The sequence below is a fragment of the Mobula hypostoma genome, chromosome 19 (genome assembly GCF_963921235.1).
Source record: "Mobula hypostoma chromosome 19, sMobHyp1.1, whole genome shotgun sequence".
Classification (NCBI taxonomy): domain Eukaryota; kingdom Metazoa; phylum Chordata; class Chondrichthyes; order Myliobatiformes; family Myliobatidae; genus Mobula; species Mobula hypostoma.
Genome location: NC_086115.1, coordinates 59344180 through 59362259, shown reverse-complemented (window position 1 = coordinate 59362259; position 18080 = coordinate 59344180). Strand labels below are relative to the sequence as shown.

General features: G+C 41.7%; 1 protein-coding gene across 5 annotated transcripts in view; it reads left to right on the top strand.

Annotated features, from left to right (window-relative positions):
• The window catches only part of afap1l2 (actin filament associated protein 1-like 2), a 289415-nt gene extending 276847 nt beyond the window's left edge, over positions 1 to 12568 (top strand). For 2 of the 5 annotated variants that reach the window (XM_063072007.1, XM_063072006.1), the window contains 3 exons: positions 8193 to 8386; positions 10742 to 10864; positions 10971 to 12568. In XM_063072007.1, the coding sequence (XP_062928077.1) occupies positions 8193 to 8386; positions 10742 to 10864; positions 10971 to 10997 (344 nt within the window). In that variant the 3' untranslated portion in view covers positions 10998 to 12568. The remainder of the gene's footprint in view (positions 1 to 8192; positions 8387 to 10741; positions 10865 to 10970) is intronic. The other 3 variants (XM_063072009.1, XM_063072011.1, XM_063072010.1) reach the window with 2 other exon arrangements.
• The last annotated feature ends 5512 nt before the right edge of the window (positions 12569 to 18080 follow it).

Here is an 18080-nt window from a genome sequence, read left to right as displayed (position 1 = left end):
AATTACCTTGGGCAGTGCCTATCACTTTTAAATCTGGAGAGGCAAAAAGCACAAGGAAATCTGCACTGATGCAATGTAATTCATCCTTTGGGGAATATAAGAAAAGCTCAGTTGTCAGCAGCTCCAAAAATAGAGACCTTCTTGGCCAAGAGAAACTACTCCAATGCCTTCAGTTTAAAGTGGTAATGCCATTCCAGTTAGTGATGTGGCAGTCGCCGTTGTATTAGTGAGACAGCTTTCTGTAAGCAAGCCGTAAATAACTGCCTTTGCTCCGTGGAGACGACATTATGGTCCTACTGCTCCCCTTACATTAACAAACTAAACTGACTTGGTAGCCGAGTAGTTAAGACGTGTTATTTCATCAGTGTGGATGACATTTGTCAGTGAAGTAAATGGAACATACTGCATTACAGATTGTCAAGCTGTAATTAAAGATGATGATGCATTTTCGACATACGCAAAATTTAATTATTGCAGGATGGAATGAATCCTGTCTAGGTAGAACAATGGGAGTGTAGTGATTAACCCAACACTTTACAGTACAGTTGACCCAGGTTCGATTCCCACCGCTGCCCGTAAGGAGTTTGTACGTTCTCCTCGTGACCACGTGGGTTTCCTGCAGGTGCTTCAGTTTCCTCCCCAGTCCCAAGAGGTACCAGTTGGTATATTGTAAATTGTCCTGTGATTAGGCTAGGATTGAATTGGGGCATTGCTGGGTGGCAGGGCGCGAAGGGCCAGAAGGGTCTATCCCATGCTGTATCTCAATAAGCAAACAAATAAACCTTTGAAACATAGAGGACAGGCACCGATCATGTGAAACAAGGGCAACAAACCAGAATTTCAGTGATCTTGAGACCCATGGCAAGGAACTAAAAGCTGGATATGTCTGCATTTAGTTTTGTATTGAAAGGTAGCACACCCATAAGTATCTCTTCCAAATGGCCAGAGTATTACATAGGCTTTCACATTCTGTTGTGAGTTAGGGTTTTAATTTAAAAGATAAATCAGCAGCTCAGGTTGTGATCTGGCTCCTGTGCCTTCTAGGTCTTTCTACCTGCATTGATACAGGTTGATCACTTGCCAATATATCGATGCAGCTACAAGGAAGGCATGATGGCAGCTGTATTTCATTCGGAGTTTTAGGGGATTTGGTATGTCACCAAAAACACTCTAAAGTTGCTACAGATGTACCGGGGAGAGCCTTCTAACTGGTTGCATCACCGTCTGGTGTGGGGGGTGGTGGGAGTGGGGTGGGTGGCTGCTGCACAGGATCAAAATAAACTGCAGAGAGTTGTAAACTTATCTAGCTCCATCACAGGTATCAGCCTCCACAGTATCAAAGCCATCTTTGAGCAGAATGCCTCTAAAAGGTGGCATCCATCATTAAGGATCCCCATCACCCAGGGCATGCCCTGTTCTCATCGCTACGATCAGGAAGGAGGCACAAAAGCCTGAAGGCACACACTCAATGTTTCAGGAAAAGCTTCTTCCACTCTGCCATCAGATTTCTGAATGGCCAATGAACCCATAAACACTACCTCAGTACCTTTTTATTTCTCTTCTTATTTAACTTAATGTAAAAACACTTTTTTTCTCTCTACCATCATGCATTATAATATACTGCTGCCACAAGACAACAAGTTTAATGACATATGCCAGTGATATTAAACCTGATTCTGAATCTGCTGCCTGTAGTATTATTAGTTAGGCAAGAGTGGACACTCCAGCACCACTGACTGACATGGTCAATATTTAAATCAACTGTTTATTCTTCTCCATAGATGCTGCCTGACCTGCTGAGTTCCTCCAGCGTTATGTTGTGTGTGTTGCTCTGGATTTCCTTCATCTGCAGAATCTCTTGTGTTTGGGATTTAAATGTCTGAATTGTTGGCATTCTCCATCAGTATGTTCCACGTTCCCATGAAGTTTCTCATTAAGAATCTCAAGTCCATTTATTCTGGGTTCCACTGTGGAAATTGTCAGCATTTCATTATCCTGAAATCCACAAGCACACTTCTTCAGATTTAGTGATTGTAGCTCAGATGTATCCAATTACATGTCATAGCTAAGTTCTTTCATTTTAGATATTATTGTGGTGACTCACAGTTAAACATTCACCAAGGCCAGTTGTTGGTGGTATATTTATGTTGTAGAAGAGTCATAGACCACTACAGCATAGAAGCAGGCCCTTCAGCCTATCTAGTCCATGGCAAACTCTGAATTTGCCTAGTCCCGTTGACCTGCACCTGGACCTTAGTCCTCAATACCCTTCCCATTCATGTATCTATCCAAATTTCTCTAAAACTTTGAAGTTAAACTTGCATCCATCACTTCTGCTGGCTTTTTATCTCTCGACTCCCACGGAGTGAAGAAATGTTCTCTGTAAACTCTAGAGACTGTCGTGTGTGAAAATCCCAGGAAACCAGCTGTTTCTGAAACACACAAACCACCCTATCCGGCATCAACAATCATTCCACAATCACATTTCTTCCCCATTCTGATGTTCAATCTGAACAACAACTGAACCTCTTGACCATGTCTGCATGCTTTTATGCAATGAGTTGCTACCACATGATTGGCTGATTGGATATTTATATTAATGAGCAGATGTACCCAATACAGTGGCCACTGAATGTACTTCCAACTTTTTCTGTTCTGTTTCATATTTACAGCATCCATAGCATTTTGTATTTAGATACAAGTGTTCTTCCTTAAACACTTCACCTTTCACCCTTAACCCATGTTCTATGTAATCAGTTTATATGAATCACCACCATCCCACTGGTCAACCTGAGGGGCATTTCTCTTGAAGATCATCCTTTGTGGTTAAGCAGATCAAACTTGACACAAATTAAGATTAAAGTTTATCTTTGTTTGTCACATGTGCATCGAAACCTAGAGTGAAGTGTGTGGTTTGTGCCAATGCCTGACACAATCCGATATGCTGTGTACAGCCCACAAGTGTCACCGTGCTTCCAGCTCCCACATAGCATGCCCACAACTTCCTAACCTTAACTTGTACCTCTTTGGAACATGAGAATGAAACTGGAGCACCTGGAGGAACTGGAGGAAACCCATGCAAACTTACAAGCTCCTTACAGACCGCGGCAGGAATTGAACCCCTGTCCTAGAGCTGATACTGTGAAGCATTACGCTAACTACCACACTACCATACCATTCCTCTGGTACTTCATTGACTTTAATGCCAGGATACAAGATGCCATCACTGCTATATTGTCCATTCAGCATTGTACACCAGGCTTAGATGAACTTCCAGACCATTTAAATTCAAATCCAAATGCAAAATGTTATGAATGCTGGAAATATGAAACAAAACAGAAAGAGTTGGAAACTCCACTCAGTGGCCACTTTATTAGGTACACCTGTACACTTGCTTATTGATGCAAATATCTAATCAGCCAATCATGTGGCAGCAACACAATGTGTAAAAGCATGCAGAAGTGGTCAAGAGGTTCAGTTGTTGTTCAGACCAAACATCAGAATAGTCATAGTCATAGTCATACTTTATTGATCCCGAGGGAAATTGGTTTTCGTTACAGTTGCACCTTAAGTAATTAAATACTGATAAAACCATAAATAATTAAATAGTAATATGTAAATTATGCCAGGAAATAAGTCCAGGACCAGCCTATTGGCTCAGGGTGTCTGACTCTCCAAGGGAGGAGTTGTAAAGTTTGATGGCCACTGGCAGGAATGACTTCCTATGACGCTCTGTGCTGCATCTCGGTGGAATGAGTCTCTGGCTGAATGTACTCCTGTGCCCAACCAGTACATTATGTAGTGGATGGGAGACATTGTCCAAGATGGCATGCAACTTGGACAGCATCCTCTTTTCAGACACCACCGTCAGAGAGTCCAGTTCCATCCCCACAACATCACTGGCCTTACGAATGAGTTTGTTGATTCTGTTGGTGTCTGCCACCCTCAGCCTGCTGCCCCAGCACACAACAGCAAACATGATCGCACTGGCCACCACAGACTCGTAGAACATCCTCAGCATCATCCCCCCACTAGGAAGGTCAGATCACAACCCTGCTACGTGCCTCTGGTGAAGAGTAAACCTGCAACCTCGAGGACAGTGAGGAAATGGTCCCACCATGGTGGTTTCATGTGGGGAAGGGGTATAGTCATGAGAATGGGGGAGTAATGTGATTTAAGTGACTTTGACTGTGTAATGATTGTTGGTGCCAGGTAGGGTGGTTTGAGTATCTCAGAAACAGCTGATCTCCTAAGATTTTCACACACAGCAGTCTCTAGAATTTACAGAGAATGGTCCAAGAAACAAAAAACATTCAGTGAGCGGCAGTTCAGTGGGTGTTAATGAGAGAGGTCAGTGGAGAATGGCCGGACTAGTTCAAACTGACAGGAAGGAGACAGTAGCTAATACAGTATAACCACAAATTACAACAATGGTGTGCAGAAGAGCATCCCTGAATGCACAACATGTCAAATCTTGAAGTGCGTGGACCACAAACATACACTCGGTGCCCACTTTATTAGGTACAGAAGGTACGAATAGAGGCCACTGAGCATATTAGGTCTGTGGGAAAAGAGAAATTGTGTTAATATTTCAGGTTGATAAAACATTCTGATTGAAGGTCATCAATCTAAAATATTAATTCTGTTTCTGTTTCACAGGTGCTGCCTGTGTGTTGAATATTTCCAGTGCTGCTTGCTTTATCTGAGTTTCAGATTTGGCTGTCTCCACATAACAGCAGCAATAAGACCATTTTAAGTTAGTGTGTGACTACTGAGAGGCCCACAGAGACAAATAATTGTTTACACCTGCGTTGTGCATCAGTTAGATTTTTTTGAACATGCCAACAAATTAAAATGGAACCCAGTGGGTGAAATAAAAGGATGATATTTATAGAATGTGGATGTCCTCATGTTCTGCAGCAGGAAGTAGCAATTCCCATTGACACTTGGCTATTTTCTTCCGAATGAAAGGTCAGGGACATTTTTGCATTACCACTTGTCGAGGCCAATTGTTTAGACATTCAAAGATTCAACGTACATTCATTATCAAAGTATGTTCAGAGCCCTGAAGTTCATCCTTCTGCAGGCAGCAACAAAACAAAGAAGCACCATGGAACCCATTCAAGAAAACATTAAAAATACCCGACACGCAAAAAAGGAACGCAGAATATCGATCATCAAACCTGGAGTCAGTACTATTACATTTAGTTCAGTTTAATCAATATTGGTAAAGGATGAGACAGTTTAGGATGCTCTGAATCATTAAGTGCACAGAAATTGCAAATTAATTCCATTTGTTATGAAAGTGCAACTTGTATTTTCCTAGCTGGCAACTAAAATGATTTAGGTTAAATTATGCGGAGCCTTGTCTGAAGCATGCTACACCCACAGGAGTTTGGATTTAGTTTAGATTTTGATTTGCCTTAGACTCCCTGCCTTCAAAACCCAAATCTGGCAATTGCTGAGACTAGAACTAGCTGATGGAGGACCTTATGTTAATTCATTTGGCAATACCGGAGATGATTTTTTAACAGTGTCATCAACCTACCATTTTAAATAGATTCTGCCTCTCCTAAATTAACTAACACATGGGGATCTAGTTAAAACTTGCTGGTAATCTTCAAAAACACAAGAGATTCTGCAGATGCCGGAAATCCAGAGTAACACACACAAACCGTTACGGGGCAGGGAGCATCTAAGAAGGGGAATAAATGGTTGAGGCTTTGGGCTGAGACCCTTCATCAGAGGATACTCACTGCTGTACACGTACTGTGAAGTTTGCTAGAGTACGTGGTGACATGCCGGATCTCCGTAAGCGTCAGAAAGCAAAGGTACTGGCTTGCTCTCATAATACGAGCTGCCTCTGTACTTGGAAGATTCTAGATTAAAGATTGTTTAAATTCATTTTCTGTACACAAGTGTAAGGAAAACAAAATAATTGTTACTGGGATTCGATGCATCACAAAAAAACAGAAAAGATAATGAACACAATAATAATTATCATCATAATAATAATACAAGCTCATTAAAGAAATCACACTTTACTGTAAATACAAGCCTCATCCAGTCTTAGAGTCCGAATCCCACATATTATATTGTGACTGATCCATTATTACAGATAGGGCAATCCATAATAATTGTCCGGATATAATAATACAGGATAAGCAAGCAAGAACAACTTAATGGATATAGCCATCCCAAACACACATAACTTACAGAAATCAATTACTGAAAAGCACCAGAAATATGCTGAACGTAAAGAGGAAATTAACCATATAACCATTTAACAATTACAGCACAGAAACAGACCATCTCGGCTCTTCTAGTCCGTACCAAATGCTTACTCTCACCTAGTCCCACCAACCTGCACTCAGCCCATAACCCTCCATTCCTTTCCTGTCCATATATCTATCCAATTTAACTTTAAATGACAACATCAAACCTGCCTCAACCACTTCTGCTGGAAGCTCGTTCCACACAGTTACCACTCTCTGAGTAAAGAGGTTCCCCCTCATGTTACCCCTAAACTTTTGCCCTTTAACTCTCAACTCATGTCCTCTTGTTTGAATCTCCCCCACTCTCAATGGAAAAAGCCTATCCACGTCAACTCTATCTATCCCCCTCATAATTTTAAATACCTCTATCAAGTCCCCCCTCAACCTTCTACGCTCCAAAGAATAAAGACCCAACTTGTTCAACCTTTCTCTGTAACTTGGGTGATGAAACCCAGGTAACATTCTAGTAAATCTTCTCTGTACTCTCTCTATTTTGTTGACATCTTTCCCATAATTCAGTGACCAGAACTGTACACAATACTCCAAATTTGGCCTTACCAATGCCTTGTACACTTTTAACATTACATCCTGACTCCTATACTCAATGCTCTGATTTATAAAAGGCCAGCATACCAAAAGCTTTCTTCACCACCCTATCCACATGAGATTCCACCTTCAGGGAACTATGCACCATTATTCCTGGCCTCCTCTACTGTAAAGATGAAGCCACACTCAGGTTGGAGGAACAACACCTTATATTCCGTCTGGGTAGCCTCCAACCTGATGGCATGAACATTGACTTCTCTAACTTCCGCTAGGCCCCACCTCCCCCTCGTACCCCATCTGTTACTCATTTTTATGCACACATTCTTTCTCTCACTCTCCTTTTTCTCCCTCTGTCCCTCTGAATATACCTCTTGCCCATCCTCTGGGTCAACCCCCCCCTCCTGTCTTTCTTCCCGGACCTCCTATCCCATGATCCTCTCGTATCCCCTTTTGCCTATCACCTGTCCAGCTCTTGGCTCCATCCCTCCCCCTCCTGTCTTCTCCTATCATTTTGCATCTCCCCCTCCCCCTCCAGCTTTCAAATCCCTTACTCACTCTTCCTTCAGTTAGTCCTGACGAAGGGTCTCGGCCTGAAACGTCGACTGCGCCTCTTCCTATAGATGCTGCCTGGCCTGCTGCGTTCACCAGCAACTTTGATGTGTGTTGCTTGAATTTCCAGCATCAGCAGAATTCCTGTTGTCACCATTATTCCTGGATCCCTCTGTTCTACTGCATTCTTCAGTGCCCTACCATTTACCCTGTATGTCCTAAATTGAAAGCCTTTGGAACATGAACTGGGTATACATTGTCCCGATAGTAATATCTACAACTGATATCAACCCAAAGTCACTGCACATTAACATTAAACAATTAGGCCTACCCAGCAATCTGTATGTAAATCTTCAGAAAGCCACAATACTAAACACCACTAGAATAGTCCGCAAGTTCCTAGCAACTGAGAAATGAGCGTGCTTAGCTATGTTCGTACCACAGGTTTTATCAGCTTGACCTGAGAAAAAATATTTATAGTAATAATAAAATACACAATAAATATAGTACATATGATAGCTTATATAAGTAGATTGTTTATATGTCCATAAAGTGATATCTAGGCTGTACATAAGGTGACTGACAGGAAATAATCAATTGGTGGTGGAGTTAGTGGGTGGAGGTGTGGATCAGCCTTATTGCCTGGGGAAAGTAACTGTTTTCGAGTCTAGTGGTCCTGGCATCGATGCCATGTAGCCTCCTCCCTGATGGGAGTGGGACAGAAGTTGCCAGCTTTCCTAAACTACATCGGTGATTATATTTCTATCATTTGTGAATTAAATATGAGCAGAAGAATAATTTTCCTTCTGTTAAACACGTCAGATAAGCAGGTGCTTTGCAGTCAGGAGGAAAGACTACGCCAGATTGAAGAGGAATGCAAATCAAAGGAGAACAGGAGGGTGGACCTGGAACTGAAACTGGTATCAGTGAAGGAAAGCTTGAAGAAAGCAGAGTCAGGACCAGTGACGTTGGGAACCACTGTGGACACCAGTCATTTTGACAATCTAACCTCAAATGTATGTAGTTTTTAATTTTATTAATGTATGTAGTTTTTAATTTTATTTTGTTTAGAGATAGTGCGGAACAGGCCTTTCTGGCCCAATGAACCTCACTGGCCAGCAACCCACCGATTTAACCCTAGTGTAATCACTGGACAATTTACAATAACCAACTAACCTACTAACCGGTACATCTTTGGACTGAGGGAGGTGACTGGAGCACCCGGAGGAAACCCATCCATTTCACAGGGAGAACATACAATCTCCTTTCAGATGGTGCTGAAATTGAACCCGAACTGCAGGTCACCCTGAACTGTAACAGCATTATGCTGACCACTACACTACCGGGGCACCCTACCGTAAAGGTTTCAACAAATAAATTATCCTGTTAATTATAAACAACTAACTAGCCATTAGAAAGTAATTCACTTTAACTTCCAACAGAATCTGGTTGAATATAGTTGGTACTGCTGATAATAAGGTTTTCATTGTCTGCTCTTCTCTAGTAATAGTACCTCTATTGCTTTGTGAGATTATTTGTCAACCATATGGAGGACAGTTTGGAGCTTTTGATCTTCCACAACCTGGGTGAACAATGTTCCAAGAGTAACATGGAGCAGGAATGGTCCATATGACCGTTTTAACCTGCTATGCCATCCAGGAAGTTCATCACTGGCTTTGACCTTAAAGTTCTCTTTCCTGCCTGTCACTCATACTCCTTGACTTCATTAGCTCACAAGTCTACTGATCTCAGTCTTGCATGTACTCAGCAACTGAGACTACGTCCACACTAGACGGGATAAATCCGTAACCGAAGCCTTTTCTCTTCGTTTTGACCCTCCGTCCACACTGAAACGGTGTTTTCCTCCCCCGAAAACGGAGCTTTTCTAAAACACTCTCCAGAGTGTTTAAACCTGAAAACACCAGTTGGGCGTTGTAGTGTGTACGGGGTAACCGGAGGTTTTAAAAAACCTGTCGTCCCTTTCATCGGTGAAGAGACTGTGGCTGTAGGAAATGTTTCCAGGGTGACCCCCCTGTGGGAGTGGGGAAGATGTTGGTGGGGCCACCCGGGGGTCTGTGTGTCCGTATATGTAGCTATTGTAGTGGCTGTGAGGCTGGTATTGTGGCGGAGAAAAGTACTGGGGGGGGGGTGGGGGAGCCATCATATTCCTCATCATTGCAAATCCCTCTGCAACAGAGTTAGTCAGTTTTTCAATGTTCGTCGTCAGCCGGGTCATACTGTTCGTGAACTCCCCGTCGGTTGCCTCCATACACTCCAGTATTTGTTTTTGTAGGTTTAAGTCCTCCTGCGTGAGAGCCAACAGCTGTCCGTCGTTTGGCAATTTCCTTTTAAGATTTTCTAGACCGTAACTGGACAAATGCGCACCAAGTATACCGTTTCCTCTTCGCTTGTTTTCTGTAGATGTGTCCTGCGCATGCCCAGTAGGAGGAGATTCACCCAAATACCCGTTTTAATGTGAACGGAGGCATTTTCAAAAACGCCTGGTGTGGACGCCTATCCTTTTTACGCGAAATCGGTGTTTTCAAAATTATCTGGTCTAGTGTGGACGTAGCCTGACCTTTCAGAGCAGTCTTGAGTAGATTTACTCCAAAAGCCTGAGTGAATGAATATCACCCCAACTCAGACCCAAACATCTAAGAGTACAACCCCTTTAGCAAGTCTCTCTATCTAGTATAGGGATTCCCAACCTGGGGTTCTCGGTTAATAGTAGGGGCCATGACATAAAAAAGGTTGGGAACCCCTGAATCAGCCTGACATGATTTATCCTGCCAACACATTTCAGTAGGTACTGTGATGGTGGCATGGCAGAAATCTAACAGTTTGTGTCCAGATGGAAGGAGGAAGAGAGTAAGAGGTGGGAATATGACCGTGCCATTGATACTTGGGTTAATTATTTTCAACCAGTTCAACAGTTAGATTTAACATCAGAGAATACTTAAAACCTACCTAAAGTATCCAAAAAATGTCTTTCTGTAAAGTGAAGCAAATTGTCTGAAATTCTAGTGTCATCTGGTTTACAGAAATCTGATTAAAGTTTTGATAGTTCTGTTAGTCTACCGAGAGGAATTTGGAGGCCTATACTTTACTTTGTCTTTTAAGTTGGTAGTTCCTTCCAACTTGTTGGTCTGTTTCTATGCATCTGCATACCTTGTATTCCTAATGTTAATGCAATTAGGAAAACTTTATACATCAGGAGAGAAGTTTGAGATTTCAATCAGAAACATGGATTCAGTGATATTTAATCTTGTTTGTAGTGGGGAAGATTCAATGAGTAAGGAATATACACTTGGAGACAGAGTGTAGGTTTCCTAGTACAAGATTTCAGAGTGAATCTTGTTTCTTTTCCTCAGGCTAAGCTGACCACTGTGACTAATAGTGCTGACAACTCACCCGTGAACTCTGCTGCATCATTAAAGAACAGACCTTTATCAATTATGCAATCTGGAAAAGGGACTGTCCTACAAAAAGCAAAGGTATCATTTTAAGTAGTTAAATCAATTGGTTACTTAAAGATTTCTAAGCAAGAGTCTGTTTGTTAATAATATCATTTTCATCTTTCTACGTGTTTGTTTCTTCCAGGAGTGGGAAAAGAAAGCTACCAGCTAGAAAATAATTTGAAGTCAAATGGACTATGATAACAAAAAACTAGCCTTCGGAACAGAGAGCTACTTTTCGTCCATCTATTCATGGAAGGTGTTTGTAGAAAGCCACTATTACTTGGCACAATTCTTCATAAAAGAAAACTTCTACTGCCTCAATCATCAACAGGAACTCACATACTAATATCATGGACCCTTAATACAAAGCATTTTCAAGGTTCTTAATTTCACCTCTGAAAGTTGTATGCTTAAGAAAACTGAGGGCAACTTCCAACAGAGCTTACTGATTAATTGTCTTAAGTCATTCCATGCAGCAGATATCCAATGGATTTTTTTTCTTTTTGGTGCTTACAGGTTGTACGACATAAGGAATATTTCTCTTGCAAGTTAAAATATCCTGTTTATTAAGATATTATTACATATAGATGCCATGAAAAAGTGACTGTTGAGTAACATGAAAGATGCTGACGAGAGCATCCCTCGTTATTTCTGAATATTATTGGATACTTTGGTGTGATGGTTATGCCATTTGATCAAAAAGCCTGGACTGGTTGGTTGGGCAAATGAGCTCAAATCTTCCCAGGAAGGGCTGAGAAATTAATTCAGATAATTAATCAGTTGTAGTGGTGATGAAACAGGTTGATTGTTTCATAAGAGGGAGCTGGTCCATTGATTTTATTTAGGAAAGGAAATATGTCAACATTATCTTGCTTGTGGTAACTCTGCAACTACACGGCAACACTAACCTGCTTCAGGGAATGGCCTAAGTTGAGGACAGTTAGGTTCTATGTAATGAAATCTGATCTTGCTGTTGTCTTTCATATCCATTAAATTAAAGAAATTGAGAATAAGTCAGAGTTCAGATACCAAACTGGTGTTTCGGTTCCAATCTTGTTTGGTTTTCCAAGCTGTCTGCATTTTCTGAAAGCTGGCAGGTGTGGAGTACATTGTAGTGTGTACTCTTATTAAGTGGCTGACAACAAGCGTAACATAGAAGTCAATGGTAGAGAAGTTATCATTTTTATTGATCAAATGGAGCATTTTTTGGAGGCTTCTGGCATATACAATGAGTGGGACTGACAAAAGTTTTCTTTAACAAGAAACTTTCACTCAGGCCAGCCAAGATTAATAAAAATAGCGTTTTAATTAAAGAAAAAGAGCTTCCATTTCCTGCCATCTTAATACTCCTCAGACAACTAGATCTCCAGCAAAAATATCTCTCGTCAACTCCATTTATAATCAGTCATTCCTGGCATACAGTCCTGACATTCTTGATGGCATGGCACCTTTTAAAACAATTTTGGGTTTTTTTCTGTCTTTTGCATCATTGTAAATACATTTACTTACCTGTGAACAGTTACAAGCACATGGTTGTCATAGCAACGATGGAAATATGAAGGGAGAAGTACTTATGTCAGATTTCTTGAAATAAATATTTCCCCATAATGTAACTCTGCAGTTGGTGCATTTATTCTAGCAGGTTCTGAACACAGTTTAAACTCGATGAAGTGCACTTCTCACTCAAATAAATGACATGTTATTATTACTTACAATCCTGGTAAGCGATTTTATGTACACACTTACTCATTTGTATAATATTATTGATATTTATTTAGTTGCTAGGACTTGGAATATCTCTACATTTATTACATTTAGAATGTTTTATTACATACAGTACTGTGCAAAAGTTTTAGGCACATATAAAAAAATTCTGCAAAGATGCCTTCGAAAGTAATGAAATGAAAAGTGTTTAAAATGTACTATAAAGAGCAGTAAACAGTAATGAAAATAAACTAAATTAATATTTGGTGTGACCACCCTTTGCCTTTAAAGCTGCATCAATTCTCTTAGGTACACTGTGTGCAGTTTTATAAGAAAATCGGCTGGTATGTTGTTCCCAGCATCTTAGAGAACTTGGTACAGTTCTTCTGCAGACTTTGGGTGTCTCATTTGCTTCTGTCTCTCCAGGAAATACCACACACAGCCTTAAAGATCAGGGCTCTTTGGAGGCCATACGATCTAAAACCACATAAAAAATATAGGATGCCTAGACTTTTGCACAGTCTGTATTTGTTCAGACAGTTTGAATTTTTAAAAAATAAACTTTTCAAGTTCAAGTTTAATTGTCATTCAACCATATATGAATACCCGTGAACACAGCCAAACAAAACAGCTTTGCTCTGGGGCCAAGATGCAAAACAAAGAACCAACAGCAAGTGACACCACAACGAGGGCCGGGTCTGCACTACAACCAAGGCATCACAGCTTCTCCGACTTTGGGTCTTGGCAATGTACCTAGGAACTGGACTTGCAGTGCTCTACGTTACCAATGTCCAACAGGGTCTTGCGATCACAATAATTTTTTTTGGCAGCTAAATAGTACAGAACTATAATTGTGAATGTGTTGTCTTTGAGAGAGCTGCTTCTTTCTGTCTTTGTACGAAAAGTTGAGAACAGCTTTAATTTACACAAAAGAATACTGATGCTTAAATCTGGAGCAACACACAGCAAACATTATCTGTCCACTTCCCCCTCGACAAGCCGCCCAACCAACTAAGTTCCTCAGGTATCTTGAGTGTTGATTGTACCCTTCTAACAATTAACCCAAGCATTTCATAGGAGCAGTATCAAACAAAACTCAACACAGGCTGATGAGGTGGTTAAGAAGGCTTACGGAATGCTTGCTCTTATTAGCAAGGCGTTGAGTTCAAAAACCAAGAGGTTATGTTGCAAATCTATAAAACACTGGTTAGGCCACATCTGGAGTATTGCATACAGTTCTGGTCGCTCCGTTATAGGAAGAATGTTGAGGCTTCAGAGAGGGTGCAGAAGAGGTTTACCAGGATGCTGCCTGGTTTAGAGGGAACGTGCCATTACAAGAGGCTGGATAAACTTGCGTAGTTTTCTCTGGAGTGCCGGAGGCTGAGGGGAGATCTGATAGAAGTTTACAAGATGAGAGGCATAGATAGAGTGGACAAAGAGTATCTGTTTCCCAGGGTTGAAATGTCTACTACCAGAGGGCATGCATTGAAGGAGAAAAGGGGGTGGGTTCAAAGGGAATGTGAGGGGTAAGCTTTTTCACTCAGAGAGCCGTGGATGCTTGGAATGTGCTGCCTGGTAAGGTGGTAGAGGCAAATATATTGGAGGCTTTTAAAAGACATTTGGATAGTACATGGATGTAAGGAAGATGGAGGGATATGGACATGGTGTTTGGTGCTTTTGCTTTGCTTTTTCACTGGTTTGGTACAATATTGTGGGCTGAATAACACACACAAAATGCTGGAGGAACTCAGCAGGCCAGGCAGCATCAATGGAAAAGAGACAGTCGATGTTTTGGGCCAAGACCCTTCATCAGGACTGGAGAAAGAAAGATGAAGAGTCGGAGTAAGGAGGTGGGGAGAGGGGAGGACGAAACACACGGTGATAGGTGAAACTGGGAGAGGGGGAAGGGTGAAGTAAAGAGGAGGGAAATTGGTGAAAGAGATAGGGCTGGAGAAGGGTTAGTCTGATAGGAGAGGACAGAGGCTATGGAAGGAAGAGGGGAGAATCAGCAGAGGGAGGTGATGGACAGGTAGGGAGATAAGGTGAGAGAGGGAGATGGGGATGGGGAATGCTGAAGGAGACAGGGCATTACTGGAAGTTGGAGAACCGATATTCATGCACTCAGGTTGGAGGCTACCCAGGTGGAATGTAAGGTGCTGTTCCTCCCCTCCCACCTGAGTGACAGTAGAGGAAGCCATGCACTGACATGTTGGAATGGGAGTGGGATGTGGAATTAAAATGGGTAGACATTGGGAGACCCTGCTTTTTCTGGCAGATGGAGCATAGGTGCTTGGTGAAGCAGTCTCCCAATTTTCGTTACATCCCACCGATATACAGGAGGCCACACCAGGAGCATCGGATAGAGTAGATGACCCCAACAGACTCACAGGTGAAGTGTCGTCTCACCTGGAAAGACTGTTTGGGGCCCCACATGGTTGTGAGAGAGGAGGTATAGGGGCAGGTGTAGCCTTACCCCTCCCTTTTTCACCTATCACCTTGTGTTTCTCCCTCCCCTCCCCCATCACCTTCTTACTCTGACTCTTTTTTCCCTCCAGTCCGGATAAAGGGCCTTGGCTTGAAATGTCAACTATACTCTTCTCCGTAGATGCTGTCTGGAGTTCTTCCAGCATTTGTGTGTGTTGCTTGGATTTCCAGCATCTGCAGATTTTTTCTTGATTGAGGGCCAAATGGCCTATCTGTGGGCTGTACTGTTCTATATTCTATGTTCTATGTCTGACAGTAGTGAAAACCAAGAGAAAGCTACTGACGCAAAGAAGGAAACCCTGAACACCGGCAGAGGAGGAGGGCCTTTATCGCTGCTGTAAAAGCCAGTGACATTACAGGCAGTAAGTAGGTCAGGTATGACAAAGCCATGGGTGAAGGTTTCAGCACACGGAATGGACAAAGGATCGTATTTGTGAAAAAGGCTTAGAAGCTACAGGACAAGTTAAGTAATGAATAAAATACCCAGGTTTCTGAGTTTTATAAGCAGAATCATTGTCAAAAAACTGAAACCATTTGCTTAACCTGGGTAAGAAATTGGTTTTGTCCAAGTAGATCTACATAAAATTCTGAGCAACAGACTTCAGAGATGGCACCTAGTCTTTGGAAGGGACGCGGAGGAGATTAACTAGAATGCTTTCAAGTATGAAGAAATCCTCCCACATGGTTAGAATGACGAAGCAGGGGTTCTTCTTACATTTTCATGGAAGGCCACAAGGAGACAATTAAGATGGTTAAAATCTTAAAGACTTTGGATAAAGTGAATACCTTTCAAAGAAAAATAGTATAAACATGTGTAGCAAATGCTTCTTATGAAAAGGATGTTGGGATTTCAATTGCACAGTTTGAACAGGTGGGGGATACAAATTCAATATTATTCTTTAAAAGATGATTGGATATCTCCAATAAAGACCATGTTACACTGTCCGTCCATGATGAGTTGTTCCACTGTTTTTAGTAAGATAAATTATAACTTCTTTGCCACACTTCCCAACTCTTGACACTAATGTAGGCCTCAGAGCTGCAGTGTTCCTACAAGAGAAGACCCTGATTCAAACTTATTTCACAGGCAGAAAAGGAGTATAGTTTCCTAGCTCAGCAAGTCACTATTATACTATAAGACCATAAGACATAGGAGCAGAATTAGGCCACTTGACCCACCGAGTCTGCTTCACCATTCCATTATGCTGTATTTATTATCCCTCTCAACCCCATTCTCTCACCTTCTCCCTATAACCTTTGACACCCTGACAAATCAAGAACCTATCAACCTCTGCTCTAAATATACTCAATGACTTGGCCTCCACAGTCATCTATGGAAATGAATTCCACACACTCACCAATCTTTGGCTAAAGAAATTCTTTCTCATCTCTGTTCTAAATGGATGTCCCTCTATTCTGAGGTTGTGCCCTCTGGTTCTGGACTCGCCCACTGTAAGAAACATCCTTTCCACATCCACTCTATCTCAGCCTTTCAATATTCGAAAGGTTTCAATAAATTCCCCCTCAGGCTTCTGAACTCCAGCAAGTACAGGTCCAGAGCAAAGATATGTTGGTTAGCATAGAATAGTTCCCTCAAAAAATAAGGGACTTATCAATTTAATCCAATTTTTAATTAATAACTGTCCTTTTTTGAGGCAACCAGTAGTTTGGCAGTAGTAGAAAACTGTCAATGTGTGTGCAGTGTTCTCTGATGACCTTTGTCTCCATTGACAATGTTAATCACCTTACATGTAAGGTATTCCTTTCTAAATGTAGAGAATCTTAGTATTGGTAAGGTTAATAAAAATGGTTTGTATTTCTGGTGAAAATGTTTGAAAAGAATGCCTGAAGCAACTCAGCTCTGCATCCATGAGTTTAGGTTTAGTTTGACTCCTAGTCTCACTTTTATAGTTGGGACCAAAAGACAATGGGTTGTCGCAAGTGTCCAGTCTGAGTCAGCGCATTTGCAAGCTGGGAGGCTGGTTGCTAAGTCTCAGCTGCAGTCTGGTTTCAGGTCCAGTGTCTTTCATTCCCATGTCAACCTGCTCACTGCTGATCTGCGACTGCCTTAGAGAAGTGCAGGGAGCAGGGGGCAGGGGGCAGATCTAGTTGAACAACCTGGCTGTTCAATAAACCGGACACCTCCTTACAACACAATATCAACCTAACGTCCCAACTTGGTTTTAGTGTTAGCAAACCTGTTGGTGGCCCTGTGTTGCAATATCCTCAATGTGGTTCACCCTGATCCTTGATATTCCACATTTCCTGAAGAGATTTTCCATTTTAAAGAGGTTTCTCATGAATCACAAAAGTTTTACTCATTAGAAATGGGGATTATACAGTTTTACAGATATCCACAATGCTGGTTTCTGATGATCTGTGCATGGTCTTCTAAATGAAGAACTGAATGCAGTAAATAAAAGGTAGTCCAGGGAGATGAAATTAAGCAGTGGGCAAATCAACATTGGCGTAAATTATTCAAGGAAAGGAATTCCATATCAGCATGTTGCAGATCCCTCACTTAAATCACGCAGATAAATTCAAGATTAAGTCAATTTTGAATTGAATTTCTACACACATTAGATCTCAGAGCTAGGACCATGTGTGCCCTTTGTTTCACAGAATCCTGGTTAACCCCTTCCGTACCGGATGCAGCGATTCAGATCGACAGGTTTACTATACACCATCAGGATAGATCTATAGAGTCTCTCAAAAGCAGGGATGGAGGAGTATGCCTCATGATCAACTCTTCTTGGTGCACAAATATATCAGCGCTGTCCCAATTCTGCTCACCAGACCTGGAATATCTGCCGTCCCTTTTACCTACCATTGGTGTTTTCTGGGGTCATTTTGGTAGCAGTATACATTCCACCTCAGGCCAATGTCAATCAGGCTTTAGATGATCTGAGTAATGGAATTAACATGCACAAAACAGCGCACCCTAATGCCTTCACCATTGTTTTGGGAGATTTTAACTAGGGCGGTCTGAAAAAATCACTAGGCAATTACCATCAACAGATCACTTGCAATACCAGAGGAAACAACACACTGGACCATTACTACA